At 46.5% G+C, this 16,400-nt stretch overlaps 1 protein-coding gene across 2 annotated transcripts in view; it reads left to right on the top strand.

Annotated features, from left to right (window-relative positions):
- PGM1 (phosphoglucomutase 1) overlaps nt 1-14,324 on the top strand; it is a 49,845-nt gene extending 35,521 nt beyond the window's left edge. Inside the window, exons 1-4 of one of the 2 annotated variants that reach the window (XM_056815028.1) lie at nt 1,754-2,504; nt 11,122-11,284; nt 12,353-12,499; nt 14,172-14,324. In XM_056815028.1, the coding sequence (XP_056671006.1) occupies nt 2,247-2,504; nt 11,122-11,284; nt 12,353-12,499; nt 14,172-14,308 (705 nt within the window). In that variant the 5' untranslated portion in view covers nt 1,754-2,246 and the 3' untranslated portion in view covers nt 14,309-14,324. Of the gene's footprint in view, nt 1-1,753; nt 2,505-11,121; nt 11,285-12,352; nt 12,500-14,171 lie in introns of those variants that run through there. The other variant, XM_056815029.1, reaches the window with a different exon arrangement.
- The last annotated feature ends 2,076 nt before the right edge of the window (nt 14,325-16,400 follow it).

The raw sequence follows: 16,400 nt of genomic DNA, 5'->3' as shown, positions 1-16,400 counted from the left end.
GAATCGAGCTAGCTCGATTCTGGTTCCCAAAGGCTTATTTATCCTTCCCTGGAAAACCTCGGCTCCTCCAGACATTTCTTTCAAAGACCCCTAAATATTGTATAAATATCCCCAGTTTGCTTTTACTGGAGAAACATACTCAGATCCTCAGAACCTTGGGATGGAGGCCTTTGAATTTACAGATGTTTGGTGGCATGACAGGAGTGCCCACGTATGTCCTTAAAGAAAGAACTAAGGTAATTTCAACGATCAGGCAGCAAGGTGGCAACGACAGCTAGAAGGTTGATCCTGGAATCAGAAAGAACCAAGTTCAAATTCTGCCACATATATTTGCTAACTTATCCTCTCTCAGTCTCAGTTTCATCATCTATTAAAAGGGAGACAATGATGCCACCCAATGTATAGTTGTTGTAAGACTCATAAATAGACAGCCAAATGGCATACTTGAAGTCAGTAAGATCTGAATTCAAATTCTGCCTAAAACTTTTATGGGCTGTGAGACCTGGGGCATGTCCTTTCGTAGTTTCCTCATCTGTAAAAAGGGGATAAGTCATTATTACTATTTTTAAAGTGTGGTAGAAATGCCATCTGTCCAAATGGGTTGAGAACTTTAAATTAATTGAGGTGTTATTAGAGCTTCAGACTTTTCTTTTTGGACCAAACTAGTGATTTTATGGGTAGAAGATCTCTCTCACTTTCTGACATAGACACACACAGATACACACACTTTCTCCATTTGTCTATCCATCCATCTGTCTGTCTAATCTATCTTATATCTATGTATCTATCCATCTATGTATCTATCTACATATCTATCTATGTATCGCTTTGTATGTGTATCTATCTTTGTATGTATCTATCTGACCATCCATCCGTCCGTCCGTCCGTCCGTCCGTCCGTCCGTCCGTCCGTCCATCCATCCATTCATCCGTCTGTCTATCCCCCATCCATCTATCTATCCCCACCCACCCATCCATCCATCCATCCATCCATCCATCCATCCATCCATCCGTCCATCCGTCCATCCGTCCATCTCTCTACCTCTATATTACCTCCATACCAGTGTAGGTTGGTGCCTTCTCTGTCACTGCTGCCTGGGCATCGGGAGGTGACTGCGTGCTATCACATAGGCAGCGTATGTGAGAGGTGGTCCTTCCTGCGTCCAGGCGGCTCTCTGCCCACTCTTCTTCTGCCTGTCTGTGTTGGGCTTCTCCAAGGCCGTGGAGTAACGTGGGCCATTTCTCTCTAGGGAGTTTTTGTGTCCTTGTCTTTGCCCTTTGGTTCATGCCAGTTTCTCCTCTTTCAGGCAGATGGAATCTCGTAAATTTGGGAAATGGCTTTTATTCCGTTATTCCCTGCGTTTTTCAAATATTTGGTCTGCTCTTCCCCTCCCCTTCCCATATGTTAGAGAAATAAAGGGCTGTTTCAGCACTCGGAACATTTGTACATCACTAATCTTCCAGGGCTGAATGCCATTTTGTTTGAACCTTTGGTGGCGAGGGAATAAATCTGTTTTGTGGATGCGTTCCCTCCCTCCCTCCCTCCCTCCCCACCCCCCGCCTTTAACTCTTCATGAGCAGTTGGACCAGGAAGGCTCTTGGCTATCTAATGGAGAAGACGAGCTATCAGGAAACACGAGGCCTCCAAGCTGCTTCTTCCATTTTAAGAGTGACCTTTAAACTTGCTGGGCTTCAGCATGCCATCCGCAGATGGCCTTCCCAGAGCAGACACAGGGCAGGGGTGACAGCAGGAGCCACAAGGGGGTACCTTATCCTTGGACTGAGCCTGCCTCTGAGGACTGAATCTGCTCCCTGATTGCATTTGGCCCGATAAGCAGAGGCTGGCACTGCTGTGGTGTGTGTAACCGAACCTTGCACCACCCTCTAAAGCAATCTCCAGCCCAGGGGGAAAATGAGGCAGAGCTCAGTGGCAGGCATTTGGCTCAGGGACTGCAGAGGGCTCTTTGCCGCCGGGCCCTTTTCTGAGGATCCGGGGCCCCCCAGAGGAATCTTTTTCACAAGGGCCCCTCATTTTGTCTCAAGTACCCGGAGCAACAGAGTTAGATCCATTTACTTCCAGGCAAGTTAAAGGAACGCTTTGCTTCTGAATCTTCCCCTTCTGGGGTTGGGAGCTACTGGGGGACAGGATTGACCATTTCCATCATGACAGAAATAGCCACGGCCAACCCAAGGGGAATGGAAGAGAATGCGTAATTTCAACTCCGGTGTTTCCTTCCCAAGAGAAAAATGGAAGACGGCCCCCTCCCACTGCTGACTTTTCTCACAGCTCCTTACCATGACCAGAAACCAGGAACCAGTGGATTACGGAAGAAGACCTACCATTTCGAGACAAAGCCAAGCTACCTGGAGAATTTCATCCAAAGCGTCTTCTTCTGCATAGACTTAAAAGACCGGCAGGGCTCCTCCATGGTGGTTGGCGGAGATGGGAGATACTTTAATACCTCAGCCATAGAAACAATAGTGCAGATGGCTGCTGCCAACGGGGTGGGTATCTTCATGGATCCCTTGCTCGCCTGATGATCTGTTCATTTACAAATAGGATAGAGAAGTAGCCTGGGCTAAAGCTTGCCTCGGTGTGGGTGTGGGTTTGGATGTCCGCAAGCACCAAGTCTCTAATGGCTAGGAAGGAGTCTCAATGGAACTTTGAAGGTCATCTCTCATTTATTTATTTATTTATTGCCTTTGTATGCCCAAAGCTTAGCACGGTGCCCAGTATGCAGCAGGCACTTAATCATTGCTTGCTGGATTGAATTGAATGGAATCATGTAAGTAAGTAGTCTTTAAATTGCTTTCTGTTAAGAAAAAAGTTGTATGCCCATTTACTTCAGAAGGTAAAGTTCTTCCCCTGCTTGTCTGATTCTTGTGGCATATAGGTCTGTTATTTAGGAGTATTTTGGGAAAGAAGAGGAAGGAAGAAAAAGAGAAAAGAGAGGGATTGGGTGGGAAAGAAAGAAAACTGAGAACAAAGACTGAGGAAAGAGAAGAGAGAGGTAAAGATAAGAGAACAAGAGAAAAGAGAGTGCGGATAAGAAGTAAAAAGAGAATGAAAGAGGCAAAGACAAAAGATGAAAACAGGAATGAAAAAAGAGGAAAGGAGGGAAAATAGACTGAAATATGACAAGAGGAGAGAAAGAATAGAAAAGAGAACTATGGAAAAGAGAAGAAAGCTAAAGGCTAAAAAAAGAAAAGAGGAAAAAAGGGACAAAAGAGGAAGAAAAAGAAAAACAGGAAAGGAAAAAAGGAAGGAAAGGAGGGAAAAACGAAAAATAAAGAAAATGAGAGAGGAAGAGCGAGGGAGGGAAGGAGAGAGGGAGAGAGATAAAGAGAGGGAGAGAGAAAGAGGGAGAAGAAAGAGGGAGAGAAAGAGAGAAAGAGAGAAAGGGATAGGGAGAGAAAGAGGGAGAGAGAGACAGAGAGGGAGAGAGAGACAGAGAGAGAGAGAAGGGAGAGAGGGAGAGAGAGACAGAGAGAGAGAGAGAGAGACAGACAGAGAGAGAGAGACAGAGACAGAGACAGAGAGAGAGAGAGACAGAGAGAGAGAGAGAGAGACAGAGAGAGAGAGACAGACAGAGAGAGAGAGAGAGACAGAGACAGAGACAGAGAGAGAGAGAGAGAGAGAGAGAGAGACAGAGAGACAGAGAGACAGAGACAGAGAGAGAGACAGAGAGAGAGAGAGAGAGAGAGACAGAGAGAGAGAGAGAGAGAGAGAGACAGAGAGAGAGAGACAGAGAGACAGAGAGACAGAGACAGAGAGAGAGACAGAGAGAGAGAGAGAGAGAGACAGAGAGACAGAGAGAGACAGAGAGAGAGAGAGAGAGAGAGAGACAGAGAGAGAGAGAGAGAGAGAGAGACAGAGACAGAGAGACAGAGAGAGAGAGACAGAGAGACAGAGAGACAGAGACAGAGAGAGAGAGAGAGAGAGAGACAGAGAGACAGAGAGAGACAGAGACAGAGAGAGAGAGAGAGAGAGAGAGAGAGAGAGAGAGAGAGAGAGAGAGAGAGAGAGAGAGAAAGCACCCCCAGACCTCACTATAAACTGTCCCCTTAACTGGTTTCTAACAGGCTTCTCGAGGCATGGGTCCTTGTAGCTGGGGCTAATGAGGGCTGAGGAGGGGAGGGTTTTCGTTTTTTCAATGGCCTCCTTGTTGTAGTTCAGCCACTTGTCAAACAGGCAAACAAAACGCAGGACCTGCAGTCTCTTATGGCCGGGGCGGCCCCGCCGCAGTCCTGGGAGGGAATCGGAAAGTATTGGGTGTGGGCTTTCCAAGTGGCCCTTGTGCCGGGACCTGCTTCTAATAAGCGGCACACAAAGGAGGCCTGTTTACCGCGAGCCTGTGCAGTGGGATGGAGATAATAACCCCTGAAGGGCTGGGAGGAGGCTCCGCTCTGGCTCTGCGTGTTGGCTTGATGAGGGGCACCGAGGCCTCCCACTCTTGGCTTCTGTGATTCCCTCGAACAAAAGCCCTGCTCTTGATAGAACCGCTGGCACAGATGCCCGGGCTAGTGATCACGGCCGTCACCTGCCTCTCCCTGGTTTGCCCCACAGAATCCTGGTTGGATTCGAACCCGCAGCTCTCGATGCTGCCAAGTTCAGGCGATGCCTAGAGGTGCCAACCCGACCTTCCATCCTTGATATTCACTCCTGGAAGGGGGGGGGGGTTCTGGCCCCCGGAGCAGAAGCCTGATCGGGTGCCAAATGAGCCCTGCGTTCATTAGCCTCCATTTCAGGGGCGCCCCTAGCAGGTGCGACCACAAAAGCCGGCCTGAAAACCAACAAACAAAAAGTGCCCAAAGCCGCCCAGCCCCGGCTGCCCTGAGGGGGACTCGCTCTGCGGAGGTGACCCCACATGGGCTGCTGCTCCAGGGGGCAGTGATGGGGAGCTCCGGGTTTGAAGTTGAAATGTCCTCCGGGCAGGGCTGGGGAAGGGATGACATTCAGGCACCCTGGGGAGGGGCCGGAGGGGGCGGCCTGTTCTGGCCAGGCTCCATCCGGCTCCATTTTGTCTTTGTGTGGTGCTAGGGAAGGGGGAGGCGCGGACACAGGTGGCGCTCAGCCGAATTCTTGAAAAGATTGAATAAGCATCTGAGAGGCCGAGTGCCTTGAGGAGGGGCCCTGAGACCCTGGATAAGTCACTTAACTTTGTCATAAAGACCTCATGATCCCTGGACAACTCCCCAAAGCCCCACGTGTCCCAGAAGAGTGGCTGACCTACAGTGGTGAAAGGGAGTTCCCCGCCCATCGCACAGGTCTGTGCCATCACCCCACCAGCAATGACGATAGTGGTCGTTTAGTCATTTTTCAGGCACGGCTGACTCCTCCTGGCTCCACTTAGTCTTCTTGGTAGCGATACTGCAGTGGTTGCCATTTCCTTCTCCAGTTCATTTTACAGATGAGGAAGCGGAGGCAAACAGGGTGAAGTGACTCGACCAGGGTCACCCAGCTCCTACGTGTCTGAGGTCAGATCTGAACTCAGGTGTTCATGACTCAGTAGCTTCCTTTATATAGTCCTTTTAAGTGGGGGAGCTTACCTCCATTTCCCCATCTGTAACACCAGAGGATCACTAGTGGCCATGGTGGATGGAGCGCTACGCTTGGCGCTGGGAAGACCTGAATTCAAATCCCAGCTCTGATACTTGCTAGTTGGGTGACCCTAGGCGGGTCATTCAATCCCTTTGCCTCGATTTCTTGACCTCAACCTGGGGACAAGAACAGCCCTCCCAGGTGACAGCGAGGCTTTATTGTGCGATTGACTATTTCTGTCCTTTAGCATTTATGATTTAATGATGACTCGATCATAGAATAAAATGCTTATTGTTAACATTTTACTGTCATCCCCTCTGAGGGCTCCGATGGAAGTCTCTAATTCTGTGATTTGGTCCAACCCCGTGTGCCGCGCGCGCGCGCGCGCGCGCGAGTGCTCTATGTGCCCCCAATCCAGCCAGACTTAGAGAATGGCTGGGCTTGGAGGGGGGGGGGCAGCCACCGTCCCCTCAGGGTCTCCGCCAGGCTCAGCCGGGGCTGTTGTTGGATGTCGGTTTCCCGGGGCCGCCCCTCCCCCTTTAATACTTTTAATCGAATTACCGGGAGGAGCCCGAGATCCAAGAAGGCTCTGGATCTGGGGTACCTCCAGACCGTCTCCACCTTCGGGAGATCCTGCCGTGCAGTCTGGGATGCGGATGCCCCGGGCAGGTCCCCAGGCTGGCCCTTGGGGTGACGGGTGTGGACATGAGGAAGGGACACCTGGGGCGATCCGCCGGAGGGAGACTTGACCCAGCAGATTTCAAAGGTCCTTCCTGGCTTCCTGGCCCTAGAAATGGGTCACTTCCTGTCTGCCCCCTTCCGGCCCGTGCCCTGCGGTTTAGGCTCCAAGAGAGACGGCTGGTGCTGATCTCGCGAGAACGTGAACTCGGCTTCCAGACCAGCTCTGCTTGTGGGATTCCCATTCTGGCTGCTTCAGGCAGCAGGTCCAGGAGCTTAATTTGAACCCTTTCCATAAACCCTCTGGGCCCTCCGATGAGTTCCGGGAGTTCTGAACCTGGGCTCCGGGACCGGTTTTTATGATATTTTAATTTATATTTATGTATAATATTCATTATTTAGAATATTTGTATCATAATCTATTTATATATAATATTATGACATAGACTATATAGTACACTATTTGTGGCTATTATCATAGCACATGCGTAATTCGTTATAATGGAATATTGGTGGGATTTGGAGGGCAGGATTCCGGTAGAGCTGGTTTCCTTTGCAGTTTCTTGTATTTCATTTTATACACAACAAACAGGCTCTGAGAAGGGACCTACTGGCGTCCGGGGCTGCCACAGGGGCGATGATGGGGGCAGAGGCTTAAAGAGACCTGATCTAGGAGCACCATCCGAGGCGTTAAGAGTCTGTAGGATCCCAGAGGTGGAAGGGGCCCTCGAGGCGACCCAGTCTCAGCCGCTTTCCCCTTTGTTTTAAAGTTGAGGAAACCAGAGAGGTTCAGTGACCTCACCAAAGTGGCACAGCGAATAAGTGGCAGAATCAGAATTTGAACCCAAGTCCTATGATTTTAATCTATTTAATCAATTCAGAAAGCATTTATGAAGCTTTTAAGCTAGGAGATGGGGATACAAAGGAAACAGCTTTTGCCCTCAAGAAACTTAGTCCACTGAGGGCAGGGGAGCACTTTGAAAATATACTCAGTGATAATATGTGCATAATCTAGTGGAATTGCTTGTCAGCTCCAGGAGGGGGGAGGGAGACAACAAGAATCATGTAACCTTGGGGAAAAAATAAAAAAATATGCCTTGCTATAAAAAAATTAAAAAATAAAAATATACTCTGATTAATGCCAAGTAACATTTTTTTGAAGGAATGTACCTTAAACCCTTGGACTTCAGGGATGAGCTCCTGAAGGGTTCACAAAGCTCGATTGAGGACATAAGGCAGAGTTTTGAAACAGAAGGCAGGAATGGAAAATTCTAGAGGACAAAGACTTTTGGGTTTGAGGCAGTTAGGTGGCACTGTGGATAGAGCACTGGACTTGGCGTCAGAAAGACCGGAGTTCAAATCCTGTCTCAAACATTTAAGGAACTGTGTGACCCTTGGCTAGTCCCTTTCCTGTTCTCTGCCTCAGTTTCCTCATCTATAAAATGGGGATAATAATTGCACCCACTTCCCAGAATTATTGTGAGGCTCAAATGAGTGTGCCGCACAGTAGGAGTTTCATAAATGCTTATTCCCTTCTCTTCCCCCTTTGTATCCCCAGCATCTGACACAGTGCTCTGGCATCGATTTATGTTTGTCAGATTGAATGGAAGAAGTGGGGAAGAGTGGCAGCCAGCCACTTGCCAAGCCTTGGCCACTTCATCTTTGAGATGGCTCCGATACCCCTTTCCTGCCACCCCCTCATCACCCTCCCGTCCTCCCTGGTCTCTGCCTCAGGTGTCTCCTTCCTTCCATTCCCACTTTCTCTCAGTCCGTCACAGAGTTTCCCAGAGCATTGCCCTAATGGTCGCCCCTGCCTGGCGGGCTCTTCCTCTTCACCACCAAGACAGGGAATCGGTCTTGTCCAAACGGGGCTCAGCCATCGCCTTTTAGGAAAAGCTTTTCCTTATCTCCTCACCTGCTAGAGCTCCTGCCCCCAAACTGCACTGTGCCGTCTTCCTCTCTGCATTGTTATTGTCTTCTCTTTCTATTTATTCCACATGCCATAATGGGTGCTCTTCTTGCCTCCTCTGTTGGAATGTAAGCTCAGTGTGAGGAGGGGACCTTTTCACCTATTCTATTTGCCTGCTCTGTGCCTAGCACTTAGTAGGCACTTTAATAAATGTTTGCTGATGGTCTGATTCTCCAATTCATCCTTCTCTTGGCAGCCAACCTTCTTTCTGATTCGCGGGTCTGAACACGCTACTCCTCCGTTGGAAAACCATCAGGAGTTCTTTCTTGTCTGTAGGATAAAATGAACCCCTTCCCTGGGCATCTTAGAGCCCTCACCACCTGGATCCAACCTACCTTTCCAGTCAATTCAGATTTCTTCACCTCCCACACAAAGTCCCATCCAGAGGAAAATAGAATCTGTTCCCTGCTCTTGTTCTCCCTGTCCCTCGTCATTCTCTCCCCTGGGAATCAAGAGGGCTAGTCATTGGACCTCTGTTTGCCTTGGTTTCCCGGTTCCCCTTGTGAACAGCAAAGAGGCTCTGGGCCAGAACATGCTTGATTTTGAGTGCTAAGATGTAACTGGAATGGATCACGTGTTTGCTGAGGGATCAGGGAAGATAGGTAGTCAGAGATCTAGAGTAGGGAGGACCTTGGTCAAATCTGGCCTCACTTTCCAGCCCATGTGACCCTGGGCAAGTCACTTAAACCCAATTGCCTAGCCCTTGTTGCCCTTCTATCTTAGAACTGATATTAAGCCAGAGGCAAGAGTTTAAATTAAAAAAAAAAAAACCAAAAACAGAATATATTGTACACCTACTATGTGCAAGGTATTGTCCTAGGTGCTGAAAAGATTGATCAGAGAGTGCTATTTTTGTCTGAGGATAGCAAGGAAGCACAGTGCTGGGTTAGGAGTCAGGAAATGTGACCCTGCCAAGTCACTTCACCCTGTTTGCCTCAGTTGATTTATCTGTAAAATGAGCTGGAGAAGGAAATGGCAAACCACTCTAATGTTTTTGCCAAGAAATCCCCAAATGGGGTCATGAAGAGTTGGATGTGACTGTACTACTGAACAACAACAATTGTTATTGCCACTTTACAGATGAGAAAACTGAGGTTCAGACTAGCCCAAGATCACAAAAGTGATAAATGGCAGAGCTGGAATTTGAACCTAGGACCTATGATTCAATCTAGCACCCTTTCCACTATATTTTTTTGACTTATGAGGCCAAAAAAATATGCTCAGATCTAGAGCAGCTTTATAAAAATTGGTATCTGTTATTTTTCTATTTCTGTCACAATTTCCCAATATAACCTACTTCCTTCACCTCCTCGTTATCCATCCCCATAACAAAGAACAAAAAAGAGAAACGAAATTGTTCAGCAAAACTAAACAAAACATTATTATACCTTCCATGCTCCATCCCTCCAGCCCAAGATCTCTGCAAAGAAGCTGAGAAGAGGTGACTTCTCAGGCCCTTTCCTTGGGGCCATCCTTAGCCATTGTAACTTCCCAGCGCTCAGTTTTGAATGCTTTAGTTGTTCATTCCATTTATATTGTCCTTGTCTTCTTGCACTCTAAAGCAATTTCTCGAAATCTTTCTTTGCTTTTCTGGAATCTTCCTATTCATTTCATGTAGCTTAGGAAGAATCTCTTAATGGTTTCACCCATTTCCCAACAGATGGGCTTCTACATCTCTCTCTCTCTCTCTGTCTGTCTGTCTGTCTGTCTCTCTCCTTTCTGTCTCTCTGTCTCTCTGTCTCTCTCTCTCTTTCTCTGTCTCTCCCCCTCTCTCCTTTTCTCTCTCTCTCCTCTCCCTCTCTCTCCCCTCTCTCTCTCTCCCTCTCTCTCTCTCCTCTCTATTTCTCTGTCTCTCTGTCTCTCTCTCCTCTCTGTCTCTGTCTCTGTCTCCCTCTCCCTCTCCCCCCCCTCTGTCTCTCTCTCTGTCTCTCTCTGTCTCTCTCCCCCTCTCTCCCCCTCTCTCCCCCTCTCTCCTTTTCTCTCTCTCTCCCTCCCTCTCTCTCTCTCCCCCCTCTCTCCTTTTCTCTCTCTCTCTGTCTCTGTCTCTCTGTCTCTCTCTCTGTCTCTCTCTCTGTCTCTGTGTCTCTCTGTCTCTGTCTCTGTCTCTCTGTCTCTGTCTCTCTCTCTGTCTCTGTCTCTCTCCCTCTCTCTGTCTCTCCCCCCTCTCTCCTTTTCTCTCTCTCTCTGTCTCTCCCTCTCTCTGTCTCTCTCTGTCTCTGTCTCTCTCTCCCTCTCTCTGTCTCTCTCTGCTACTGCCCAAACCCCAAAAGTGTTGCTGGAAATGTTTGGGGTGGGTGAGGGCTCAGAAAGCTTCTTCCTTGAAATGAATACTTGTGTTTGTTAAAGCCTTCCTCCCCTTCTGGGTCATCCTGTTCTGAAATGACACAGTCTGAGAAATAACCCAAAGTCTGAATGATGTCGTTCAACTCTTGTGGCCACGTAGAGGTCACCATTCAAAGACAATTTGTCCAGGCTTTTGTCAGTGCTGCTATTAAGAGAATCTCAGCTCTCTACTTAGTGGAAATAGAGACATCTTTGTTTGGTCTTTCCATGGTACTTTCTTCTGGAAAATGGTTCTGGCTTATTTATGGCAAATACTGAATCTGGAAACAAGAAGAACTTCGTTAAAATCCCACGCCCTTGGGCAGCGTGACTTTGGTATGGATCTGTTACTCCATCTGTGAGAAGGGACTTCTGGTGTGGAATATCCCTCTATCCGTTTGGACTGGCTGTTCACCTGCACCTTCACAGGTTGCTTGGAGTCCTAGTGATTAAGTGACTTGCCCATCATAATAATAACATTAGTGTGTGTCAGAAGCAAAACTTGAACGCAGATCTTCCTGGCTCTGAGATCAAACCTTCATCTATGGTCATTTAATCAATTCCACTTATTAGCTGTTTAAAATTCTGTGTTTTGTGGATTCTCCTTCTAGATTGGAAGACTGGTGATTGGACAGAATGGCATTCTCTCCACCCCTGCTGTGTCTTGCATTATTAGGAAAATCAAAGCCATCGGCGGGATCATTCTGACCGCCAGCCACAACCCTGGGGGTCCCAATGGGGACTTTGGAATCAAGTTTAATATCTCCAATGGAGGTGAGTTAGTGCTTTTGCCCATGGATGAGCCACTGCTTCTGCCTTCTTGGGCTTCCTTTTCTATGAAAGCCAACAGAAGCCTCATTCCTCCTTATCTGGCTGTGGTCAACAAGCTACATAATCAGGAAATGGGGAATTCGAAGAACCTGTCATACAGCAGCCATGAAATCCAGGCAATGTCATGAAAACTCAAGGAAGCCCTCCAATATGTTGGGTAGGGTTCCTATAGACAGTTAGGTGGCTCAGTGCAAACGCCAGGCTTTGAGTCAGGAGACCTGAGTTCAAATTCAGCTCAGACACTTATTAGCTGTGTGACCCTGAGCAAAGCACTTAGCCTCCATCTGCCTCAGTTTCCTTAACTATAAAATGGAGGTAAGAATATTACCTTTCCAGGTTGTCGTGAGGATCAAATGAGATAATTAAAAAAAAACCCTTGCCTTCTATCTTACAATAAATGCTATGTGTATAGATTTGTTCCAAGACAGAAGAGCAGTAAGGTCTAGGCAATTAGGGTTAAGTGACTTGTCTAGGGTCACACAGCTAGGAAGTATGAGAGTCAGATTTGAATATAAGACCTCCAGTCTGCCCTGACTCTCAACCCACTGAGCCATTTAGTTGCCCCCCTTAAATGAGATAATGCTAATGAACTTGGCACTATTTTTGGAACATAGTAGGTACTTAATAAGTGCTTATTGCCACCCCTTTCCCCCTCTTTGAGTTATGGGTACATGACTGGATTTGTTCTTCAGGAAAATCACTTTAATGTCTATGTATAAGAGGTATTAGAGCAGTGAGTGGCTTTAAATTTCCTTTCTCTGCCCTAAATATCCCTAGGTCCTTATTATCTGGGTGACCTTGTATAAATCACTTCATTTTTCTAGGGCCTCAGTTTCCTAATTTGTAAAATGGGGGCATTGGACTCCATGTTTCCTTCTAGCTCTGACTCGTATGATCTTTTTTCCTCCAGAATGTGAATTGCCAGTGATCCATTCATGCGTATGGAGTGCTCAGCTATATTCCCTCCATTACGATGGCCTAGTAACCCCAGATTTGCTGTCTAATTTGCAGGACCAGCTCCTGAAGCCATCACGGAGAAAATCTTCCAGATCAGTAAGACAATCGAAGAGTATGCGATCTGCCCAGACTTGAAAGTCGACCTCAGCGTCCTTGGAAAACAGCAGTTTGACTTGGAGAACAAGTTCAAACCATTCACAGGCATGTGCCCCTTCCCTCGTCTCGTACCTGGGATCCTCAGCCCCAGCGTTTTCCCAGGAAACTGGACTTTTGGAAGACGGCCATCCCTTCCGATGCTTCACGGGCATTAACCAGCTGACCTGAACTCTGTTATTTATTTAACTCCCTATCGATGCCTTTTGTTTTGCTAGCAACGCCCTCCTTTTCTGATTTCTTGGCCTCACCAATTCTGCCCTTGTAAGAAGGGAAATCCCTTGTAAAAATCCAGGGAAATATGTGGCTGCACATAAATCACTCTGAATCTGTCTTCCCACTTCTGCTGAGGAGAGAAGGCCGTGTTCCAACATCAGCTGAACCCATTTGGTAGAGGAAAGGACAGGGAGGTGGGCTCCCTGACCTTAGAGACTTTACCCCTATAAAATAAGGAACTTGGCTTACATCATCTCTAAGGTCCGTCTCAACATTGTATCAGACTTCTCCAATAGATAAGAGGTCAAAGGATATGAAGAAACATAATGAGGCAGAAACATGGTGATGCAGTGGATAGTGTGGGTCATGAGAGTCAAGGGGGCTTGAGTTTGAATCCTGGCTAGGTGACCCAGAGTAAGTCACTTAACTTCTGACTGCCTCTGTTCCATCAGCTATAAAAATATAATAATAGCACTTACCTTATGAAGTTGTTGTGAGCCATGAATACGATAACCTACAAAAGGGAAAGAGAGGTACTCATGCATTATTAGTGGAGCTGTGCATTGGTGTAACCATTCTGGGAAACCATTTGGATTTATGTTGAGAAAGTGATGAAGATGGTCTTACTCTTTGACTCAGAAATCCCTCTGTGGGGCATACATGCCAAATGATAACAACAAAGAGAAAGTGTCTATATAGTCATAGAAGTGGCTCTTATGGGAGCAAACAAAACATAGAAATGTAGTGGGGAATGCCTGAACAGATTTAAAAATAACATGCTTTTTATACATATACACGTATGTATATATGTATGTATATGTGTGTATGTACATGTAAATATAAATATAGACAAGATTATTGTACCATAATAAATAATGACCAGGAGGAATTGAGGGAGAAAAATGGGAAGACTTAATATGGGCTGATGTAGATAATCAACGTAATGTCTACTATTCTGATGACCAATTAAAGACTAATCTAGGGCTGAACCCTGTGTAATTGGAATTCCCAGTCTTGGTCCAGGAGAGAGAGATGAGAAGATGCTCCTGAAGGGGGGGAACTACAGATGTGGGATGGAGTGTGTGTTGCCAGGCTGGTCCCCGTATTGGTCTGATATTACTTTTTCTTTGTTCTAAGGGAAGGCTCACTGATGGGGGAAAGGGGGCATCTGAAAATGACGGGCATATAAAGACAAAAGGCATTGATGAACCTTTTTACAAAAGAAAGAAATTGAATCACACTTTTCTTGATCCCACTGAAAGCTAGACCTAAGCAGAGCCAGTTAACACACTACACCTACAAAGCCATATTAGGTCAATACGTTTTTCAGATAATACATACTGAGATTTATTTCAAGATAGAAGGGACTTGGGAGGTTGAGGCCAATTTCTCCATTTTATAGAGGAGGAAACTAAGGTCCAGGAAAACAGAATGGCCAATGTTACATTTATGTTTCAGGTTAAGTTTACTTTTTCTATCTTTTCCTTTTGTTTTGTTTTCTCAGTGGAAATTGTGGATTCAGTGGAAGCTTATGCCACCATGCTGAGAAACATCTTTGACTTCAGTTCCCTAAAGGAGCTGCTCTCAGGCCCCAACCGGCTCAAGATTCGAATCGATGCCATGCATGGAGGTACGAAGTGATGGTCACAGTCAGGATAGCTTGGCTGGGTTGAGTTGGATTGGATTTGGTCAACTCTGAATAATTTGACCTTTTTATCTCCTTTTTTCCCAAGTTCATGATATCAAAATTTAGAACTAAAAGGGAACTGAAGGCCATAAAGGCCAACCACCTTATTTTACAGATGAGAAAATTGAGGAAGAAAAGGTTCAATGACTTGCCCAGGGTCACACAACCTGGAAATGTCTGAACTCAAGTCTTCCTGGCTCTAAGTATAGTACTGTTGGTTTGTTCCTTAAAAACTGTGTTCAAAATATTTTTTATAGAGTTACTTCCTGGCTGTGAGGCCCTCTCCCTGGGCACAATGCCATTCCCCCTATCCTAGGTCTGGGCATCTTGATCACAAATAAGTAATCTCTAAAGATAAAATGAGATACTACTTCTAAAGTTCTCTGCAAACCTTAAAGTATTATATAAATGCTAGTTTTTCTTTTACAAGTAAATAATATGAATAATGCCTAGAAATACGCCTGGAAGAAAGTAAGTGTTTAAAAAATGCTTTTTGATTAGTTGATTGAAATCTCAACTGAAAAGGACAAAAGAAACGCCTCTGAGATATTCCCAACAAGTGCTTGGTCATCTAGCCTGTGCTCGAAGGCCTCTGGTAGGTGGGAAGCCATGACTTCTTTTGTAAATATTCTTAACCTTGGTCTCCCTATCTCCCTTAGGTTGGATGCTCAGCAGTTAGTTAGTCATGGTTCTGATTCCATCTCTGACCCCTATGGGAGCTTGACCTGTTCTGTTTCTAACTCAAGTTGGTTTGTCCCTCCTCGGGTGCCTTCCCCCTTCCCCCCATGGCCTCTTCCTCCAGGGAGCTCTTTGTGTGGATACTGAACTTGGTAGAGATACTTGATTGGTTTAATCCACTAAAGTTCAGAACTTAAAGAAGCTTCCCCAGTAGCAGGGATGTATGTGACACTGTCCTTAGTGTATCCATCTGCTGAGGCAGGCAGCCCATTTACCATGGAGTAGCTCTAACCTCAGGCCCTTTACCACTTCCCTCTGCTGCTCCTAGTTCTCTCCTCAGGAGCCAAGCAGATCATGGCTGGTCTCTCCTAGCACATGGGGCTACAATGGAGAGAGGCTTAAAAAAAAAAAAAGCAAAAAGCAAGCAAATGGAGTTAAGTGACTTGTCCAGGGTCACACAGCCAGGAAGTGATTAAGGAGGCTGCTTTTAAAATCCAGCAGCCCAGGATAGCCCTGCTCAAGTGACTGGTTGCCTTACCAGGAGACCCTTTTAAGACCTTCCCTGTCTAACCCACTTTAGGCATTTGTGAGTCTTCTTTTCAGTGACTCATACAAGAAAGTCAGTCTCATCCCCTGGCAGTATTACTTTGTTTTTGACCCAAACTGTGCTTCTCTAGCTTGATCCACATTTTACTTGCTAATCTTGGCTCCAAAACACTTTCAACTATGTCCAAAATCAAATCCACCCTAAGATGGCAACTTGCTTCCATTGTGGGTATTCAGGAAGATATGCCCCAGGCTCCCATAGTCAAATGGGACTTAGTGAGTGATTGCTATGTGCCTGCCCTCTAGGATGCTGGGCTCTGGCTAGTGAGATGGTCTCAGGCAGGAAGGCTTCTGCCCTGTCCTGTGAGCCCTCGGGGGGCTTTGTTGGAGGAATTGGTGCCAGCAAATAGTTGTTTAATAGCAGGCCAGGGAACAAGCAACCACGAAGTCCAGAGAATGGAGCCAGGAATTCATCTGTCAAATGAGTCACCGGATCTAGGGACTGGGCAGAAAAAGGAGGCAGAAATTCCCATGCATTGATAGTTTGAAAGCCAAGGTGGGGACAGCTAGGTGACTCGGTGGATAGAGAGCCAGGCCTGGAGAAGAGTGGTCCTGGGTTCAAATGTGACCTCAGACATTTACAGCTGTCGGACCCTGAGCAAGTCACTTAACCCTAATTGCCTAGCCCTTCCCCTCTTCTGTCTTGGAACCCATACTGAGTATCTACTCTTTTTTTTTTAAATATTTATTTATTAAACATTATTTTATTTGGTCATTTTCATACATTATTCATTAGAAACAAAGATCATTGTCTTCCCCTGC

Source organism: Monodelphis domestica, chromosome 2, assembly GCF_027887165.1.
Source record: "Monodelphis domestica isolate mMonDom1 chromosome 2, mMonDom1.pri, whole genome shotgun sequence".
Taxonomy (NCBI): Eukaryota; Metazoa; Chordata; class Mammalia; order Didelphimorphia; family Didelphidae; genus Monodelphis; species Monodelphis domestica.
This window is presented reverse-complemented; position numbering and strand designations above follow the sequence as displayed.